The sequence below is a fragment of the Lepidochelys kempii genome, chromosome 5, assembly GCF_965140265.1.
Source record: "Lepidochelys kempii isolate rLepKem1 chromosome 5, rLepKem1.hap2, whole genome shotgun sequence".
Lineage (NCBI taxonomy): Eukaryota > Metazoa > Chordata > Testudines > Cheloniidae > Lepidochelys > Lepidochelys kempii.
In genome coordinates, this window is record NC_133260.1 from 70,666,595 (window position 1) to 70,688,758 (window position 22,164).

The 22,164-nt window shown below is 43.0% G+C and overlaps 1 protein-coding gene across 4 annotated transcripts in view; it reads right to left on the reverse strand.

Annotated features, from left to right (window-relative positions):
- Positions 1-22,164, reverse strand: part of TMEM232 (transmembrane protein 232) — a 138,773-nt gene that overhangs the window by 27,453 nt on the left and 89,156 nt on the right. For 3 of the 4 annotated variants that reach the window (XM_073344672.1, XM_073344673.1, XM_073344674.1), the window contains exon 12: positions 16,311-16,558. In XM_073344672.1, coding sequence (XP_073200773.1) covers positions 16,311-16,558 — 248 coding nt within the window. The remainder of the gene's footprint in view (positions 1-16,310; positions 16,559-22,164) is intronic. The other variant, XM_073344675.1, reaches the window with a different exon arrangement.

A 22,164-nucleotide genomic window follows, 5' to 3' on the forward strand; every position in this document is an offset into this window, starting at 1 on the left:
ACTGACATCTAAATGTTCTGACCTTATGGGACAAGATCCTGAAGCATTGCGGATAACAGATGTTTTGCCAGTGATTTCAATGAGAGCAGGTTTAGGCCCAGGGTATGTAGTGAGACACCTATGATCTTAATTATCATTTTTTGTTTTTGACAGAGCAAAATCAAGCCCTTAGGGCTAGAGCCCCAAGAGATTTGGGCATTGCAATGCTAAGTATTGCAGCACCTAACACTTAGGTTACCCTGCTGCTTAGTAGAACTAGCAACACTGTGTTAGGTCCCTGGTTTCTTATGCAATGCCTGGGGTGAATCAGGTGCCTAAGAATGGGATTCACAGAAGCAGGCACATTGAGCAGGGAGCTGCCTAAACTAGCTAGTGGGAAATGCTGAGGAGGGGATGTGGCCTTAAACCCTGCCCCTCAGAGGGATTTAGGTGCCTAACCCTACTCAGGCTTCATAGCTGTGAATCCTCTGCTGGAGTTGTGTGCCTAAGGCAGGCTAGTCAGATTTTGTGCAAAACAAACAAACCCTGCAAAAACTGGGGAGGAAATGGTGCCCCCCCCATAACCTGTAGCCCAGTGGTTAGAGCACTTCAGCCAGGAAGTAGGCACTCTGGGTTCAAATCCCCACTCTACCTCACATGGAGCAGTGTTCTGAATCCCATTTCCCAGGTGAGTGCTGTATGGCTATGGAGTATTCTGAGGGCAGGACTCTCTCAATCTCATGTTGAACATGTGCCACTGTATGTAAATCATTAAATATTCATTGGGTAAGAGTGAGGTGACTGTATAGCAAAGTGGTTAGCGCAGTCCTGAGGCGGGGGGACCCAGGTTCCAGTCCCTGTACGTCAATGTATAATCATTTATATAACATGGAACAGCTTCAACGGGAGAGGTTGACAGACCCACCTGAAAACACACTATAGCCCAGTTGTTGTGGCACTCATGTGGGAGGTGGGATTCAAGTCCCTGCTCCATCTTAGGCAGGGTGTGAGGATTTAAACCTGCATCTCCCACATCCTGGGTGAGTTTTATAACCACTGCATTGTCAGGTAGGAAGAGTGTAAGAGGAGATGGCCCCTTGTGTGGATTTAGTTGTGCTCTGTGCTTCCTGGATCAAGCCCTGAAGGCAAGATAGATGGGGAAACACCTAGTTTGCGAATCCCACTGGGACTAAGACATTAATTAGAGACCAAGCTGCTGGATGTTGTCAGGAGTCAGGTGGCTGTGCACCTGCCCCGCTGCTGAAATTCAGGCACCTAGAGGACTATAATGGAGAACATATAGGCACCTACAGGGTTAGAATCATAGAATATCAGGGTTGGAAGGGACCTCAGGAGGTCATCTAGTCCAACCCCCTGCTCAAAGCAGGACCAATCCCCAACTAAATCATCCCAGCCAGGGCTTTGTCAAGCCTGACCTTAAAAATATCTAAGGAAGAAGATTCCACCACCTCCCTAGGTAACGCATTCCAGTGCTTTACCAACCTTCCAGTGAAAAATTTTTTCCTAATATCCAACCTAAATCTCCCCCACTGCAACTTGAGACCATTACTCCTTGTTCTGTCATCAGCTACCACTGAGAACAGTCTAGATCCATCCTCTTTGGAATCCCCTTTCAGGTAGTTGAAAGCAGCTATCAAATTCCCCCCCATTCTTCTCTTCTGCAGACTAAACAATCCCAGTTTCCTCAGCCTCTCCTCATAAGTCATGTGTTAGGTAGCAGCTGACTGATTCTGTGAATGCTAGTGGTACCAAAATGTTGGACTTTGCCTCCTAAAGTGGCAGTTATAAACCTAAGTCATTTTGTGGATCAAGCCTTTAGTAACTTACAATTTTGAGATGCAGCCTCAAGTATTAGTATCTGACAAAACACTTGGGAATAAAAGAAATGCTTTAGTAAAAATTTTCTTAGTGCTAGCTTACTTGTGCTACTTTTCTAGACCCTCTCATGGCTTCTCTCAGACAGACCTATTTGCTTATTTCAAAGAAACTTTCTAAGTACATGCATCTAATTAAACAAGTTGCCAGCTAGCCTTTCCCATGTCAAGAAATGAAGGCCAAACTCAGTAAAGATATGTCACACAGAAAGATGTCCTCTTAAAAACTCTTTCCTAGCACTCCTCCTTTCCCCTTACTCTTTTCATCAGACCTATAGTAGTTAGAGTAAATCAAGTTTGCTGTCTATAAGGATGGTGCTGATCTAGCAGAGGGCTTAGACTATGGACAGTAGCCTAGAGAAGTCTTAGAATGTTGCATGGCTCTTTTAACCCCTACTCTCCCAGAAGGAAGGGGCACACTTCTGGTCTCCCAGGTTTAAGAAAGATTAATTCAACTGGAACAGGTGCAGAGCAGGACTACTAGGGTGATCAGAGGAATGGAGAACCTGCCTTATAATAGGAGACTTAAGGAGGTTGGCTCCTTCAGCTTAATAAAATAAAGGATGAGGGGAGATATGATTGCTCTCTATAAATACATCAGAGGGATAAATACTAGGGAGGAAGAGGAATTATTTAAATTAAGGACCAATGCTGGCACAAGAACAAAGTGATATAAACTGTCCATCAATAAGTTTTTTGTCTGATTTCAAGCCTAAGGTTTCTAACCATCAGAGGAGTGAAGTTTTGGAAGAGCGTTCCAAGGGGAGCAGTGGGGGCAAAAAACCTAATTTGTTTTAAGACAGAGTTTGAGAAGTCATAGAGGGGATGGAATGTTGAGATTTCCTACAATGCCACATGGCCCATCTGCAACAGCTAGTAGCTAATATCTCCAACAGCCAGAGATGGGATACTAGATGGAGAGGGCTGTGAGTTATGTGGAATTCTTTCTCAGGTGTTTGGCTAGTCAGTCTCCTCCACATGCTCAGGGTCTAAATGATCACTATATTTGGGATCAGAAGGAATTTTCCCTGAGCTCAGATTGGCAGAGATCCGGGGGGGGGGGAGGGAGAGTTCACTTTCTTCTGTAACGTATGGCGTGGGTCACTTGCTGGTTTTGAATTAGAGTAAATGGTGAATTCTCTGTAACTTGAAGACTTTAAATCAAGATTTGAGGACTTCAGTAACGCAGCCAGAGGCTATGGGCCTACTACAGGAGAGGGTGGGTGAGGTTCTGTGGCCTGAAATGTGCAGGAGGTCAGACTTGGATGGTCCCTTCTGGCCTCAAGGTGTATGAGTCTGCAAGTAGTTAAAGGCATTGGCTGTACAGGGGTCATGGGCCATTGACTCACCTTGTTTCAGGTCAGCCTCCACCAGCAGGGCTCCTGGGGTACATCTCTCCTACCCTTTTGCTCATAGTGATAGGAAATTTTTACCTCCTCATACTAGCAAGGGTGAATCAAGCCAAACATATCCAGTCTCTCATAGCCTTCTTTCTGAAGAAAGAACCCCTGTTCTACAGTGTCTCAAACTGGGGGTCGGGATCCCTCAGGGGGTCACAAGGTTATTACGTGGGAGGTCGTGAGCTGTCAGCCTCCACCCCAAACCCCACTTCACCTCCAGCATTTATAATGTTAAATAGGGTTTTTAATTTATAAGGGGTGTCATAGTCAGAGGCTTGCTGTGTGAAAGGGGTCACCAGTACAAAAGTCTGAGAACCCTTGCTGTAGAAATAGCTAGAAAATGGAGCAAATGTGTTTATTGCCTGGCCAGAAAGGAAAACGGTTTGCATTAAACCTTTTCCATCTGACTTTTTTTAGTACTGTTTTTTCAGATGCTAACACAGTGCGGCAGTCTGTCAAAATTAGTATCTACTGCTGGCACGATATTTTCTTTGTTTGGAAAAACAAAGCTATAAAAATACACATTTCTGCACATTATCAGGTCAGCAAAACTTGTACTGACTGGTGGGGCTGGGGGCAGAGGAGGGATGCACACACATCTGGCTCTCTTGTTTCTCTATTTAAACTTTAGCAAATACAAGCATAACTATGGCCCTCTAGCTGCTCCTTTTTGACTTCCATGTGCCTCTCTTTGGCTGTTAAATTCTGAATGAGTTTTCTTATCACACCTAACACAGGCCAGCGTGGTAACTGAGAAGAGTTTACGCAATAAATAACCTTTGACTGGAACTAAAGGCTGAAAGCGGCTACTCAACATACCTATTTATTTGTTTAGAAATATATAGTGTCACCTGTCTCTAAAGCAACTAGGTGCTATACATCAGTAAAAACACTCAATAACCAATCAACAGGCTAACAGCACAGCTGCTTGTTTATAAACCACATTCCTTATTATAAAGTTCAATGAAAAGCCTGCCTAAACAAAGAGCTTGTGCTGTTTCTTGATGTTTGCTGAGCAGGTTCAGATGGACTGCTAGCCTGAGTAGGTCCCTCATAATGCTCTGACTGGAACTGGCTGTGGGAGTGATCTGGCAGATCCTTACTCCCAGAGCAGGATATAAGGGAAGAGATGGTTTCTCAGATAGCTGGGTCACAGACCACTTTGGTTTTAACTGACACGTCCACCTGCTACTGAATATCTAGCACAGATCATTGAGGGCTAGTGTTACGCCCTCAGATGTTTGCTACACTCCAGGGGAGTAGCTGTATGAGTTTGTCCTTTTCAAGGGTTGCTCTAAGCAGAGTGCATGGTAGTACTCTAGCCTTGAGGTTACAAAGGCACAGACCTCTGTGAGGAGGTCTGTGTTGAGGAGGAACAGCAGCACACCGGGATAACCATAGATGAAAATTGCACTTGTGTTGCTCAGCTGTCACCTGAGAATCCAAAAGCAGTGAAAGATCCAGAATGATTAAGAAGACTGCAAACCACATCGGCAAAGTCTAGACAAACACTCTGATGAGTAACCAGGATTGACAATATACCTTCACCCTTCTTTCAAGATAGAGTAGATATTGGGCAGCTATGAACATGGAAATAGCTATGGCCCTGCTTCCTCTGGTCTGCTAATGTCACTGTAAGCAGGGCAAAGTGGCCAGAGATAGCTAATGGAGATTTCTTTCTTCACAGAGGAACTCTGCACTGGTGGGAGGCTGGTGGATGTGGCTCCAGTATAAGGAGAGGGAAGCAGTATATTGGTGTGGGTAAGGGCCAGGATAGGAAGGAAGTCGGGGGTTTGGTAGAGTAGTTAACCTGCTGCTTTCTTACACCAGTGCTGGATGATGACTAAAGATCAAAGAGTTCCAACTGGTTCTCAGATACAATAGAAAATCAAGTATGTAGTGTCTCAGCAATTAGGTTTCTAGCATTTTGCAGTATGTGAAATGCATCACAGTTTATCACTGTCTTTTTGTCAGAGCCCTGCTGCTGTACTTAGTCTGTGGCATGACTCAGTGTGGGGGTTGGTTTGTTTTTTGTTTTTAAATCAGTAATTAACTTGCTTTTCACTTCACTGAGAGGCAGGTCACAGGCCATGAAGGTGCTGCAATCCCATCTCATTTCATATCTGTAATTTCCTTTCCCTTGGGTTCTCCCATGCATAATATTTTGAAGCAGCTGAAAAGAAGATTTTTAGATCAGTTGGTTGTAGTGAGTTGGACATGGAGTTCCTATTGCAGTAAGAATATTGGCCCAGATCTTCAGCTGGTGTAAACTGGCATGGCTCTATTGGCTTCCCTTGCCCCTGACTCTCCTTCCCAGCTCCTTTACACTGCTGCAGCATCACTGGCTACATGGGGATTCTCCTAGTATAAGGGGAGTAAGCAGGTGGCCATCCTATGGCCTGCTGCCAGATGGAGGAGATATGTCGGAGCATGTCTGAGAGAAAAGGGGCACGTCGAGAGCATCACTGTACTCCAGTGATCCCTGTGAGCCTGAAAGGTCTCTTGAGGTGGGAGAAATGTTGCAGACAGACACAATTTAGAGCAGCTCTGAGGCCTATTTGCTTGAGCTGAGAAGGGTGGCGGCTGAGGGTGCCAGCCAAAATGAGCCGATTGTTGAAGAGGGCTGTAGGCAAAAGTTGAGAGAGGCCTAATTTAACTTGCACATGTTGAGCATCACATAGTTTTAGGCTTCGAAGAGAAGGTTCAAACACTTTTACTAGGGATATTATTGGCTTCCAGAACACCGCAAATCTAGGTCATGAGGGTCTGAAAATCCATTTCCACAAACTTGTCTCTGCTCAGTAAGCCTATCAGGCTACATATTGCTTTCAGAACCTGAATTACTGTAATTGTTATGAATTGTTTTCTGGATCTTGAATCAGCAGTGCATGACTTCAAATACTAGCATCAAGAATTTCTGGATTACATTCCTTCTTCTTTAGGCAACAGACAGTAGTCATACTTCAATTCAGATCTGACACATTTTTCCTTTGATACATGTGGGAAAAGTCATGCTTTATTTATTGCCAGAAGCTGTCACATGTTTATATGTAGCTGTCTCCTCTAAGGATATTTTCACCATTGCTATGCGTTGGTTTCTAAGAATTTACCATCCTTCAAAAGGCCTAGCTTGTCAGGATTATTTGTGGCGGAAAGAACATTGTGGGTTTTTTTTTTTTTTTTTTTTAATATCCTTTAGTCATCAGAGTATGACCTTTACTATGCTAGTCTGAAGTGAAGTTGTATAGATATTTAATTCCTTTGAGTTAGAAAGTGATGTTTCATACTGACCTTGGACATGCTTTCTATTTTAACGCTAAGTTGTTCTAAGTGAAAGTAACTTCTTAATTACATAATAGCAATTATATAATGCCTTCCCCCTTCAAGGGGTGAAAATATTAACTAACCTAACACACTATAGCAATTCAAAGATAAAATGAGAAATGGAGTATGGCACAGAAAAAATCTGTACAGCACAAACAAGTTGTCAAGGTTCCTCCCCCACTCTGAACTCTAGGGTACAGATGTGGGGGCCTGCATGAAAAACCTCCTAAGCTTATCTTTACCAGCTTAGGTCAAAACTTCCCCAAGGTACAAAATATTTCACCCGTGTCCTTGGATTGGCCGCTACCATCACCAAACTAATACTGGTTACTGGGGAAGAGCTGTTTGGACGCGTCTTTCCCCCCAAAATACTTCCCAAAACCTTGCACCCCACTTCCTGGGCAAGGTTTGGTAAAAAGCCTCACCAATTTGCCTAGGTGACTACAGACCCAGACCCTTGGATCTGAGAACAATGAAAAAGCATTCAGTTTTCTTACAAGAAGACTTTTAATAAAAATAGAAGTAAATAGAAATAAAGAAATTCCCCCTGTAAAATCAGGATGGTAGATATCTTACAGGGTATTTAGATTCAAAAACATAGAGAACCCCGCTAGGCAAAACTTTAAGTTACAAAAAAGATACACAGACAGAAATAGTTATTCTATTCAGCACAATTCTTTTCTCAGCCATTTAAAGAAATCATAATCTAACACATACCTAGCTAGATTACTTACTAAAAGTTCTAAGACTCCATTCCTGGTCTATCCCCGGCAGAAACCAGCATATAGACAGACACACAGACCCTTTGTTTCTCTCCCTCCTCCCAGCTTTTGAAAGTATCTTGTCTCCTCATTGGTCATTTTGGTCAGGTGCCAGCGAGGTTACCTTTAGCTTCTTAACCCTTTACAGGTGAGAGGAGCTTTCCCTGGCCAGGAGGGATTTCAAAGGGGTTTACCCTTCCCTTTATATTTATGACACGCCCCCCAAATCTCAGCTAGGGTGAAACACTGGCTGGGATTTCTTCCTGGAGCTCTAAGAAAAACAGAGTTAATAAGACACATGCATCTCTAAATATACTACCAAGTACATAAAGACTAACAATATTTTCTACATCTCAAGGACGATTTTAACCAGTTGATTCTGGGAAACTTTCACGGGAGAGTGCATCAGCCACTTTGTTAGAAGCTCCTGAGATGTGTTGGATGTCGAAATCAAAATCTTGGAGAGCTAAACTCCACCGAAGAAGTTTTTTGTTAGTTTCCTTGACGGTGTGAAGCCACTTCACTGCAGCATGGTCGGTTTGCAGGTGGAAACGCCGTCCCCAAACATATGGGTGTAGCTTTTCCAGAGCGTAGACAATGGCGAAACATTCTTTTTCAGTGACTGACCAGTTGCTTTCCCTCTCAGACAGTTTTTTGCTGAGTAACACTACAGGGTGGAATTCTTGATCAGGTCCTTTCTGCATTAAAACTGCTCCCACACCACGCTCAGACGCATCTGTGGTTACTAGGAACGGTTTGTCAAAGTCTGGGGCCCTTAGTACAGGGTCAGACATGAGTGTCGCTTTAAGCTTGTTAAAGGCTTTCTGACACTTTTCGGTCCACTGAACAGCATTTGGCTGTTTCTTTTTGGCTAGGTCTGTCAGTGGGGCGGCGATTTGGCTGTAGTGCGGTACAGATCGTCTGTAATAACCGGCCAAGCCTAAGAAGGATTGAACCTGTTTCTTTGACTTTGGGACAGGCCACTTTTGGATAGCATCCACTTTGGCCTGTAGGGGGCTGATAGTTCCTTGACCCACCTGGTGTCCAAGGTAAGTCACTCTGTTTAGGCCTATTTGACACTTCTTAGCCTTAACAGTTAGTCCTGCCTCCCTTATGCGCTCAAGAACTTTTTGTAGATGTTCCAGGTGGTCTGCCCAGGAATCCGAAAATATGGCCACGTCGTCAAGGTAGGCGACTGCATATTCTCCTAATCCCGCTAGGAGACCATCTACAAGTCTTTGGAAAGTGGCGGGTGCATTTCGCAGCCCGAAAGGGAGTACATTAAATTCATACAGCCCGAGATGTGTGGTGAAGGCTGACCTTTCCTTGGCAGATTCATCTAGCGGTACCTGCCAGTACCCCTTGGTTAAGTCCAAGGTAGAGATGAACTGGGCCCATCCCAGTTTCTCTAATAGTTCATCTGTGCGTGGCATTGGATAGTTGTCTGGGCGAGTTACAGCATTTAGCTTACGGTAGTCCACGCAAAAACGTATTTCCCCATCTGGTTTGGGAACTAGAACCACTGGAGATGCCCATGCACTTTCAGAGGGGTGGATTACACCCATCTGTAACATATCCTGGATCTCCCATTCTATAGCAGTTTTAGCTTGAGGAGACACCCGGTAAGGTTGGACCCTAATTGGGTGAGCATTACCTGTGTCAATGGAGTGGTATGCCCATTCAGTCAGTCCTGGGGTGGCTGAGAACGTTGGCGCATAGCTAGTGCACAGCTCCTGGATCTGCTGTCGCTGCATACGCCCAAGGGTCATGGAGAGGTTCACCTCTTCCACACCACCACCACATTTCCCTTCGTAGTAGACACCTTCAGGCCACTCAGCATCGTCTCCTCCCTGGGCTGTAAACTGACAAACCTTTAATTCTCTGGAATAAAAGGGCTTAAGAGAATTAATATGGTACACCTTAGGCTTTCGGTTGGAGGTGGGGAATGCTATGAGATAATTAACAGCTCCCAGGCGCTCCTGGACCGTGAATGGCCCTTCCCACGATGCTTCCATTTTATGGGCCTGGAGCGCCTTTAAGACCATGACCTGGTCTCCTACTTTGAAGGAACGCTCTCTGGCATGTTTATCATACCAGGCTTTTTGCTCTTTTTGAGCATCCTGTAAGTTTTCTCTAGCAAGGGCTAAAGAGGTTCGGAGGGTGTTTTGTAGGTTGGTTACGAAGTCCAGAATGTTAGTTCCTGGAGAAGGTGTAAATCCCTCCCATTGCTGCTTCACCAACTGCAATGGCCCCTTAACCTCACGGCCATATACAAGTTCAAACGGGGAAAACCCTAAACTGGGGTGTGGTACAGCTCTGTAGGCAAAAAGCAACTGCTGCAACACTAGGTCCCAATCATTGGAGTGCTCATTTACAAATTTACGTATCATGGCCCCCAAAGTTCCATTAAACTTCTCCACCATGCCATTTGTTTGATGGCGGTAAGGAGTGGCAACCAAGTGATTTACCCCATGAGCTTCCCAAAGGTTTTTCATAGTTCCTGCCAGGAAATTAGTCCCTGCATCTGTGAGGATGTCGGAGGGCCAACCTACCCTGGCAAAAATGTCTGCTAGTGCCTGACACACACTTTTAGCCCTGGTGTTGCTTAGAGCTACTGCTTCCGGCCATCGGGTGGCAAAATCCATGAAAGTCAGTATGTACTGCTTTCCTCTGGCTGTCTTTTTCGGAAAAGGACCCAGAATATCCACAGCTACTCGCTGAAATGGAACTTCAATGATGGGGAGTGGCTGGAGAGGGGCTTTGACCTGGTCTTGGGGTTTTCCCACTCTTTGGCACACCTCACAAGACTGGACATAGGTAGAAACATCCTTGCCCATTCCCTCCCAGTGGAATAACCCCCCCAAACGATCTTTGGTCCTGTTCACCCCAGCATGGCCACTAGGGTGATCGTGGGCTAAGCTCAAGAGCTTGGCCCGGTATTTAGTTGGAACTACCAACTGTCTCTGAGGATGCCAGTCTTCCTGGTGTCCACCAGAAAGAGTTTCCTTGTATAAAAGTCCTCTTTCTACAACAAACCTGGATCGATTAGAAGAGCTGAGAGGCGGTGGGTTGCTCCGTGCCGCCGTCCAAGCTCTCTGGAGGCTTTCATCTGCTTCCTGTTCGGTCTGGAACTGTTCCCTTGATGCTGAAGACATCAGTCCCTCATTGGATTGTGGATCTAGGCTTGGTCCCTCTGGAAGCGATATAGGGGATGGAGCTGTTTCTGTTCACTGTGAACCACTCTCCGCTGGTGCACTATGTTGGGATTCAGGCTCCGGCCGAGCCTCTTGTGTAGGGTTATCGGCTGCTGCCAGTTCAGGTTCGGTGGGGCCCTCTGGTGTTGAGGTTGCAAGTACTGGATTCAGTGCTGACACGGGGTCTGGTATTGGTTGTTCAGCTGGTTCTGGGACTGGTTCCGTCTGGGTCTCTGGGACTGGATCCACTACTGCTGTTGCAGACATTGGCCTGGGGTCCGGGTCCATCACCTCTGACCGGGTCCTGATAGAAGTTTCCGGAACAGAGCTAGGCCTCACGGCTTGTTTAGCCTGGCTGCGGGTGACCATTCCCACCCTCTTGGCCTGCTTCACATGATTGGCCAAGTCTTCCCCCAACAGCATGGGGATGGGATAATCATCATAGACTGCAAAAGTCCACATCCCTGACCAGCCCTTGTACTGGACAAGCAACTTGGCTGTAGGCAAATCGAAAGAGTTGGACTTGAAGGGTTGAAACGTCACTTGGATCTCTGGGTTGATTAAAGTGGGGTCCACTAAGGAAGCATGGATAGCTGACACTTGTGCTCCAGTGTCCCTCCACGCGGTGACCTTCTTCCCGCCCACACTCACAGTTTCCCTCCGCTCCAAGGGTATCTGGGAGGTATCTGGGCCTGCAGACCTCTGGTGTGATTCCGGTGCAATGAACTGTAATCTGTTGGGGTTCTTGGGGCAGTTGGCCTTTACATGCCCCAGCTCGTTACATCTAAAACATCGTCCAGCTAACGGGTCACTGGGGCGAGGTGGGTTGCTGGAGAATGGGGTGGTGGGATGATAAGGGGTCTGGAGGGTTCTTTGGGAGGTAGGTGGGGCCTTGGGCGGCCCCTGGTAATAGGGTGTGGTCTGGGGTGGTCCCTTCTGGTCTCCGCTCCAACTGCGACCAGTTTTCTTCTTCTCTGCCACCTCCACCCATCTGGCTCCAATCTCTCCTGCCTCGATTACAGTTTTGGGTTTCCCATCTAGGATGTATCTTTCTATTTCCTCAGGAACATCCTCTAAGAATTGTTCCATTTGCATTAGGAAGGGCAAATTTACTGGAGATTCAAAACTTGTTCCTGATATCCAGGCATCCCAATGTTTCACAATGTGGTAGGCATGTCGGGTAAATGACATGTCTGGTTTCCACCTTAGGGCTCTGAACCTCCGACGAGACTGCTCGGGTGTTATCCCCATTCTGACTCTCGCCTTGGATTTAAACAGTTCATACTTGTTCATGTGTTCTTTAGGCATTTCAGCTGCCACCTCAGCTAAGGGTCCACTGAGCTGCGGCCTCAGCTCTACCATGTATTGGTCAGTAGAGATGTTGTACCCAAGGCAGGCCCTTTCGAAGTTTTCTAGGAAGGCCTCAGTATCATCGCCTGCCTTGTAGGTGGGGAACTTTCTGGGATGGGAAGTGGTACTTGGAGAAGGATTACTAGGGTTTGTTGGGATATTCTGCTGAGCCTTTATCTTCTCCATCTCCTCCACATACTTCCTCTCTTTTTCCTTCTCCTCCAGTTCTTTGTCCCTTGCTTCCATAGCTCTCCTGTGAGCAGCCGCCTGGTGGTGTTCTGCTTCTCTCGTTGCCTCCCTTTCTTGTTCCTTCTTCAGCCGCATGAGTTCTATCTGTCTTTCATGTTCCCTTTGTCTTTCCTCAGCCTGAAATTTGGCTAATTCCAGCTGTAGTCGAGCCGCGGATTTTGTCATTCTAACCTCTCTGTTTTTAACTAACTTTACACCCAAGGTTTAGAAATAAACAAACAAAACTTGGCTGTAAAATTTTGCTGTGCTGGAATAGAATACCTATTCTCTGATAGTGATTGTCAGCCTACAGAAAAAGACAATTCCCTTGTTTCTGCTCTGGGCCCAAATTAAAGCAAAAAACCTCCAACTACTTGGAAACCTGCCTACCCAGCCCAAAGAAAAAGCAAATGGGTAGAACACACACACCCTATTTACTTTTAGGAAGGAAAAAAAAAACTCTGGGTTGGAAGACTCTGAATTTCCCTGCTGGAGTTAAGTACCCTGCTTCCAGGCAAAGAAAACCTGCAATTCACAAAGATAATCCCCTTTTGTCTCTGCTTGGCCACAAAGCAGAGAAAAAACAAGCTGCTTTCAGTTTCAGCTGCTTTCTGGACTTCCTTTCCAAAGGAAAAAAAAATTTCCTTTTTAAAATCTGTATTTCTAGTTCACAAAAATCTCAACTGGATCTCAAAATGATTTCAGGTTAATCTCACCACTATGCCACCATGTCAAGGTTCCTCCCCCACTCTGAACTCTAGGGTACAGATGTGGGGGCCTGCATGAAAAACTTCCTAAGCTTATCTTTACCAGCTTAGGTCAAAACTTCCCCAAGGTACAAAATATTCCACCCGTTGTCCTTGGATTGGCCGCTACCACCACCAAACTAATACTGGTTACTGGGGAAGAGCTGTTTGGACGCGTCTTTCCCCCCAAAATACTTCCCAAAACCTTGCACCCCACTTCCTGGACAAGGTTTGGTAAAAAGCCTCACCAATTTGCCTAGGTGACTACAGACCCAGACCCTTGGATCTGAGAACAATGAAAAAGCATTCAGTTTTCTTACAAGAAGACTTTTAATAAAAATAGAAGTAAATAGAAATAAAGAAATTCCCCCTGTAAAATCAGGATGGTAGATATCTTACAGGGTAATTAGATTCAAAAACATAGAGAACCCCTCTAGGCAAAACCTTAAGTTACAAAAAAGATACACAGACAGAAATAGTTATTCTATTCAGCACAATTCTTTTCTCAGCCATTTAAAGAAATCATAATCTAACACATACCTAGCTAGATTACTTACTAAAAGTTCTAAGACTTCATTCCTGGTCTATCCCCGGCAGAAACCAGCATATAGACAGACACACAGACCCTTTGTTTCTCTCCCTCCTCCCAGCTTTTGAAAGTATCTTGTCTCCTCATTGGTCATTTTGGTCAGGTGCCAGCGAGGTTACCTTTAGCTTCTTAACCCTTTACAGGTGAGAGGAGCTTTCCCCTGGCCAGGAGGGATTTCAAAGGGGTTTACCCTTCCGTTTATATTTATGACACAAGTAAAGAAAATTATGATATATACACTGATCATATTGCACAGTCCTTTCACATCCAGTACCATATATACAACTGAGACATTTGATAATTTTTTTAACTCTTTTTGTACCAGGATTAGTAGTAAAATATTGGTATTTTGCCCATGCACTTCATCTTTTAAATTTGTGGCTTGACATTTCATTTCCTCCTGGAATAAAATATATGTTTACTAATATAAGTGAGATCCTTGGTGTTACTTTCATATGTGGCAGGATGACAGGACTGGACCAAAAAGAGTTCATTTAAATCAGTGTACAGTCCTGAGTGATCTTGTTTTATTTTGATTATTGGATACCTTCCTGAAAACTGGGTTGCTATATCACCTGATTCAAAAGGAACTTTGTCCTTCAAAAAGTAATAGCAAAAAAAAAAAATTAAGTACATCAGAAGCCGGAAGCCTGCTAAACAACCAGTGGGGCCACTGGAGGATCAAGATGCTAAAGGAGAACTCAGTGGAGGAACTAAATGAATTCTTTGCATCAGTCTTCACAGACGAGGATGTGAGGGTGGCTCAGGTTTGGGAATCTTTCTTTTTAGGTGACAACTCTGAGGAACTGTCCCAGATTGAGGTGTCAGAGGAGGTTTTGGAACAAATTGATAAACTAAACAGTAATAAGTCACCAGGATGAAATGGTATTCACCCAAGAGTTCTGAAGGAACTCGAATGTGAAATGGCAGAACTACTAACTGTAGTCTGTAACGTATCATTTAAATCAGCTTCTGTACCAAATGACTGGAGGATAGCTAATGTGATGCCAATTCTTAAAAAGGGCTCCAGAGGTGATCCCAGCAATTACAGGCTGGCAAGCCTGACTTCAGTACCAGGAAAACTGGTTGAAACTATAGTAAAGAACAGAACTGTCAGACACATAGATGAACATAATTTGTTGGGGAAGAGTCAACATGTTTTTTGTAAAGGAAAATCATGCCTCACAATCTACTAGAATTATTTGAGGGGCTCAACAAATGTGGACAAGGGGGATCCAGTGGATATAGTGTACTTAGATTTTCAGAAAGCCTTTGACAAGGTCCCTCACCAAAAGCTCTTAAGCAAAGTAAGCTGTCATGGGATAAGAGGGAAGATGCTCTCATGGATTGGTAACTGGTTAAAATATAGGAAACAAAGGGTAGGAATAAATAGTTTTCAGAATGAAGAGAGATAAATAATGGTGTCCCCAGGGGTCTGTACTGGGACCAGTCCTATTCAACATATTCATAAATAATCTGGAAAAAGGGTTAAACAGTGAGGTGGCAACATCTACAGATAAAAAAAAAATTACTCAAGATAGTTAAGTCCCAGGCAGACTGTGAAGAGCTACGAAAGGATCTCTGGGCAACAAAATGGCAGATGAAATCCTATGTTGATAAATGCAAAGTAATGCTTATGGTAAAATGTAATCCCAACTATATAATATATAAATAAATAAAATGATGGGGTCTAAATTAGCTATTACCACTCAAGAAAGAGATCTTTGAGTCATTGGGGATAGTTGTCTGAAAACATCCATTCAGTTTGCAGCAGCAGTCAAAAAAGCGAACAATGTTGGGAATCATTAAGAAAGAGATAGATAATAAGACAGAAAATATCCTATTGCTTCTATATAAATCCATGGTACACCCACATCTTCCAGATGTGGTTGCCCCATATCAAAAAAGATATATGGAAATTGGAAAAGGTACAGAAAAGGGCAACAAAAATGATTAGGGGTATGGAATGGCTTCCGTATGAGGAGAGGTTAATAAGACTGGGACTTTTCAATCTGGAAAAGACATGAATAAGGGGGGAATACGATTGAAGTCTATAAAATCATGACTGATGTGGAGAAAGTAAATAAGGAAGTGTTATTTACCCCTTCTCATAATACAAGAACTAGGGGTCACCAAATGAAATTACTAGGCAGCAGGTTTAAAACAAACAAATGGAACTATTTCTGGACACAACACAGTCAACCTATGGAACTCCTTACCAGAGGATGTTATGAAGGCCAAGACTATAACAGGGTTCAAAAAAGAAATAGATACGTTCATAGAGGATAGGTCCATCAGTGGCTATTAGCCAGGATGAGCAGGGATGGTGTCCTTACCCATTTTGGCAAACAGAGGCTAACAGGGGATGGATCACTTGATTACCTGTCCTGTTCATTCCCTCTGGGGCACCTGGTATTGGCCACTGTGGGAAGACAGGATACTTGGCTAGATGGACCTTTGGTCTGACGCAGTATGGCCATTCTCATGTTCTTAAAATAAATTCAGAAAGTCTTTAATTATATGACTTTGGTGTGCAAAATTTTTCCTTTTTAAAAAGACCTTATTCTTAAACTTGATAATCCACCAGGCTGAGATGACATACAACCAAGTGACTGCAATGCAAAGCACACAAGTCTTTCAGCATAAAAATTAGACATGGTCCAGACTAATTTTACTCCAAATATACTTTGCTGAACCTTTTCAGAAGCTGAATTCAGGGGACTAGGGAGTGTTGTAAAAATATAAATGTCATTAACTTGGGATCTATATATCCCTTATAAACAGAAGAATAAATGGAGTATGTGAAGGGGCAGGGACAGAGGTTTATATGTAGGAAACAAATACCTTAGAGAAGGAAGTGCAATTCTTTTCTCCACCTCACACTGCTCTGAGTGCTGATGTTGCATAGGAGATAGCTTCTGCTTAGGTTTGCTTGGCAGAGGGATGTTGGGACCAATGGGTGGTAAGAAGACCTGGGAGAGTACACTGGCAACTCTCCAGCCCACATACTGGCAGGAGATTAAGGTCCTGGGAGATGATGGAGCATTTGCACTTGAACTAATAAAAGGATTTGCTGGACCATTTGCCTCAGCCTGTTGAATGAAAAGAAAAACAAAATTAAACCTACCACAATAAACTGCTAGAAATAAGGTAATGGCAAAAATGATCTGGGATATAATCCATCTGCAGAGAGAATTATAAATAAGGCATGTAGTGTTTTTCTGTTTTCCATGGCTCACTTTGATTCAGTGCTTCTCCTTTGAGTCAGTATATGGGGTGAGGTAAGGGACATAAAAGGTACACTATAGATCATTTGCTTACATTTATAGAATAAAATGATGAAAATAAGAACTTCTGCATTTTTTCCCTCTTTGGAAACATTAATAGGCACTTCTCAGTTTTAATAAGCTGATACTTTTTATACCAGTTTAAATCTCATCTTTCTATACATATATTTTTTTGTCATTAGAAACCTTTTTACAGAGCCTCAATAACTCTCCAATCGTACAAATAGGCAGTCTGTAAACTTTCAGGGACATGGTTTGAAATATGGCCTCAAACTGCATGTGCAGTTTTGCATGCCCACCCAAAAGCATGAAAACAAGCAGTTTTGTGCACACACAGTAGAACAGAATTTGAGTATATGACATACACATGTAAAATGTTCAATTCCAATTATTACTAATTTAGTTTTATATGTGCAAATAGAGGCACATGAAAAATGTATGCTCAGTTTCAGAAACTTTGAACTTTGTCCCTCCCATTTAAATGGGACATTGTATGTGTCAATATACAGCTGTGCTGATATATATAACTGTTTTGATTGAATGTCTGAAACTATCCCTCAATCTAGAAGGATATTAGCTATACAAGAGATAAATTACAAACTCTGAACAGAGACAGGGTGTGTGAAGTAATATCTTTTATTGGCCCAGCTTGTTTCTCTTGCCAACAGAAGTTAGTCCAATAAAAAATATTACCTCACTTACCTTGTTTCTCTAATATCCTGGGACTGACATAGCTACAAAAACACTGCATACAAATTCAAAACATTTTTTGGGAGGGGAATAACAATTTTTTGTTTCTTCTTAGTTTTTTATATTTTAATAGTAAAATCCAAACCCCCCTAGTATCATGTTTCTATTCCTGTTACCTTGTTTTGGTGATGTCCTTGACTGTTTTTAATTACTTTTTTTCTCTGAGGATGTTTTAACTTAGAGATGCCCATAAGGCATATTTTTCTTTGTCAGAATCTGGTTATAACCATTGAAGCTCTTAGCTTCAAAATGGCACACAATGTTATAATTAGTCACTTTTTTATGTTCATAATATAATTGTTCATTCTTGAAAGTAAATAGGATGTTGCATGCTGTCTATTCTGTTTTAAAATACCAATGACAAACTATTTACTGAATGTTACAAATTTTGTGCAGCCCTTTACCAGTCAGTCAGACTTCATTTTATATGCCTCTCAAGTCTTGTAATGGTAAACAGATTGACATTGAAACAAAAAAAGCTTTCTTTATTCTATCATACTACTTAGCATTACTGAAGTCTGATTTTTTTGGGGTAACATTTATTAATATCATTATGTAGGTAGATTTAAACAATTAAGAAAGTTAGTAACTGTACAACTTATTTCATTTTACTTCAGTTCCTAAACCTTTTAACTTTTTTTTTAAAGCAGCTTCTGCTAGTGACACAGCCATAACTATGTAGTGACAGCATTTCCATTATAAATCCTCGTTTTGTTTCTATTTTCCCCAAGCATTTATAACTGAGGTGTAGATATTCATTCTATGCACAGACTCAGCATACAATTTCTCATCAGATTTGTCTGTGTACAAATGTCATTAAAATTGTTTTGGCTGTCTTTAACATAGAAATGGGAAAAATACTATAGCACTTCATTTTTTTGATACTTTATGAACCCTTGTCTCTCCTCAGTAGAAGAACTATGAACATGGAAAAACTATACAGGAGCTTGCTTTCCCCAGTGAATAGAGAATGTGTTCACTGTCAGTCACACCTTTTATTACTTTTTTCCATATACCCAAAAGAAAGCCTCTGGATTTTAAGCCTGTGGCAAACAGAGCCACTGTAGATTTTCCCCCATGTTCACAGAGGAACTAATATGCAACCTCTTGCTTTAGGGTCAACATATTACGTTAGTCTCTCTGACAGTGACTCACCCTTTCCCTGAAGGTGATTTCTACGTGACATGGTAAGTGGTAATCTGCCCTTTTTCAGTTTTTAAAACCAAAACAAATATTTTTGTTCACTTATGTAGTTTTTCCAAGTCCTTCATAGAACCCTTACCACACTCTGTCTCCCCTTCTGAAAGGCCCAGTATAGTTACAGTAACCCTCTTCTGGCATAGGAGACCTAGACTTAACTGCCCTTAGACCCATCAATGCTGCACTTTGTGATGACCAAAGGGAGTGATGTAAGCCAATTCAGAACTGTCTGTGGCCATAACCCTCAGCTCCAAGCCAGTGCCTTTGTGCCGTTCCTGTGGTGTGAAGGAACTAGAAAGCACCTGGATCTTCTCCCACTGTTAGGGTGTCCCCAATGCCATGGACACTTTCTGTGCCATCCTCCCAGCAGCCCCCAGCAAAGCAGAGCCAGGGTGGTTATTGGGTTGGAGGTGGAAATGGTGCATAACTAGAATACAGTTTTTCTCCATCAAGGTGGATGGCCCTTTGTAGGCCCTACTGAAAGCTGTGGTTAGTCTAGAGCAGCTGTGGGGCTTTCTTGAGCTATGTCAAGGATCAAATTGCCCTCAAGAGGAGTGAGAAAGGAACCCACAAATGCGCCGCCCAAAGTTGCGCCCAGTAGCTGTGAGAGTCCTCCAGCTTTAGCTGTGCCTGACTTGGTGAGACAGCCTAAAAATGAAAAACTTTAAATGACTGACATCTGTTTCAGTAAACAGCAATTTCTATCCTTGAACTACAGCACAAAACGTGGGTGTAAGGCAATGAATCCATAAGGCTGGCTGTCAGTCTGGAAAGTTATTTATCTTTTGTTCTTTCTGTACCCATTACTATAATGTAATTCAGTAGCATAAAATATATAAGAGACAAACTACACAAAATATTAATGGGTCATAAATGGCAAGAATGAAGTCAGTTGTATATATGAGGAGTCAGCGAAAGTGGAGGAAAAAAACCTTTCAATATTTCAGTCTTTCTAGCAGATGGTAGAAAGTGCTTTAGACATGATGACTCTTCCTAGATGTTCCAGCATATGCTGTATGTGCCCATACAGTAAAGCCTTGCTCATTGCAAATCTCCCAGGAACTATCACAATTAAAGCACATCAATTAACATTTACTTATTATGCTAATGTGTGTGTACGTGGCAATTTTCTATTTTCCTCTCATACGTTAGGGTCACAATTTAGTATGGATTATTGATTTGCCAGATGAAGGTCTCAGTTTAAGGCTCTGTTTCTGCTTCTCTGTAAATATCTGCATTGATTATTTTTGGACTGAGTACCAATGCACATGTTTGAGACTTGTTAGCAAATGCATGTCCATAGCATGATACTAATTTCACTGGCATGAATCTGGGAGTTTGAGAGATTGGAAGCATCTGGTTTGACAGGATCCCTGGGGTGCAGCCTGGAACCGTGGGACTGCTGTGCCCCCTTAATTCTCCAACCTGGGCTGTCTCTCACAATGCCTCCAGGCACTGTTATCAGCACAACTGCATGTGTCCCATACCCAGCCAGATTTCATAAATGCTCCCAGAGCCACTCATGAATCACACAGAGAAAGGCACCAGCTAAATCCCCCCACATCCCAGCACTGTACGTCAGGGATATACCATCTTGCACTGCTCAAGACAAGCAGTGCAAATTTAATTGGTTCACCACTTCATCAATGGAAAGTAGACATAGGACTAGCCTTTGTAAACCCGAGCAGATTTACCAGGCACTTCAGGCAAACTCACTGGTAAAGATAAACGGTAAAACAAGTTTACTGATGACAAAAGATAGATTTTAAGCAATTATAAGTGATACGCAAAAAGTCAGAGTGGTTACCAAAAGAAAAGAAAATATATAAGCATGCAGTCTAAATTCTCAACCCTGTTAGACTGGGCAACTTCAAGATTAAGCAGTTTCTCTCACCCCACTGGATATTGCAGTTCATAATACACAGGTGTGACACTATGCCCCAGAATAAGAAGAGAGCCTGAGACATAAGCCCTTGTATTAGAGGCCTAGTCTGAGGCAGGACTGAATTTGGCAAGAACAGGACTGATATTGCAGAAATGCACATTCCTAAGAAGTGCTAGTCACAGAGTGGTCACGCAAACATACCCTGATATCAAGTGGTACCAGAACATCCCGATATCAAGGATGGTACAAAAACATTCCCCAGAGATAACTGGAACACACTGACCCCTCCTAAAAGATATGGTCAGGATGACAGTACGTAATAGAGATGTTTTTATTGAACCAACATGTACAACAAGATGATCGGTGATAACTAGTGATGTCAGAGGCAGTAACTAACTATGTCGAAGGGGCAGTACTAACTTGTTTGAACTGGGGTATAAAGATGTATCTCAGAGGGAGTATCTTTGGCTAGCCTAGGGAGCAGTAGAAGTCCCACCACTGACTGAGCTGTGTCCATTGTCACGAGCATACATGTCTTAGTATCCTCAGTCTGCCAGGTGCTATTACCGTGCTTCGTCAAAAATAAACCAGGCCAGGTGCCTTCACTGAAAACCAAGTCTGTGGATTTATTGGGCAGTTTAATTGAGGTATGCTATCTCTGCTAGCTGGGACAGCACACTGAATGAACACACATGCACCTGACCACAGCCCCTGTATTCTTCATAGAGCTATTATGAGATATTATGGCCTAACTATGATGTATTTTATACAAGATAGGTCATGTGAGATATCATTGAAAAGGTTATGATTGATTATCCTATTTGTATGCATGTATCATTTTTGTATCTGAAGCTAGGAATATTGTCTATACATCTATTACAAAGGTATTTACACCTGGGGAACACCCACTAGACAGAATGCAATCAGTCTCGATGGCTCACTGGGAAGGGCCATTAGGGAGAACAATAGGTCTTAGAAGTTGCTAATCACCCACCAAAAAGCCTTCCTGGGGATGGTGCAAACAGTGTCTGAGTTATGGCTGAGTTATGGACCAAGTCACCTGGTACTGGACTCTATGATAATACTAGTGTTTTTCCACCGACTGGGGATCAAATTGGGAGACAAAGGATTCCCGCCATATGCAAAAACTAAAGCAGGGGAGTGACATCATTGTGATGCATTCTTCATTGACTCCCCACCCAAGAAAGAGGACTGCTGGAAACACCTGAGAACAAAAAGACTAGGGGAGAAGGGCTGAGCCCAGGCTAAAGGGTTGTCTGGCCTGTGAAAGATATAGCTGCAAGCAAATGCAGCTTGCCTTCAAGACTCTCTGCAGGCTGCCTAAAACAACATTTAGGGTGAGAATTTGCTACAGTTTCTTTAGTATATTAAGCTTAGATTGCATATATGTTCTATTTGCTAAGTAATCTGCTTTGATCTGTTTGCTATCCCTTATAATCACTTCAAATCTATCTTTTGTAGTTAATAAACTTGCGTTTGTTTTGTCTAAAACCAGTGTGTCTGGAAATCATAACTTGGGGCAAAAAGCTGTATATATTCCTCTCCACGTTGAGGG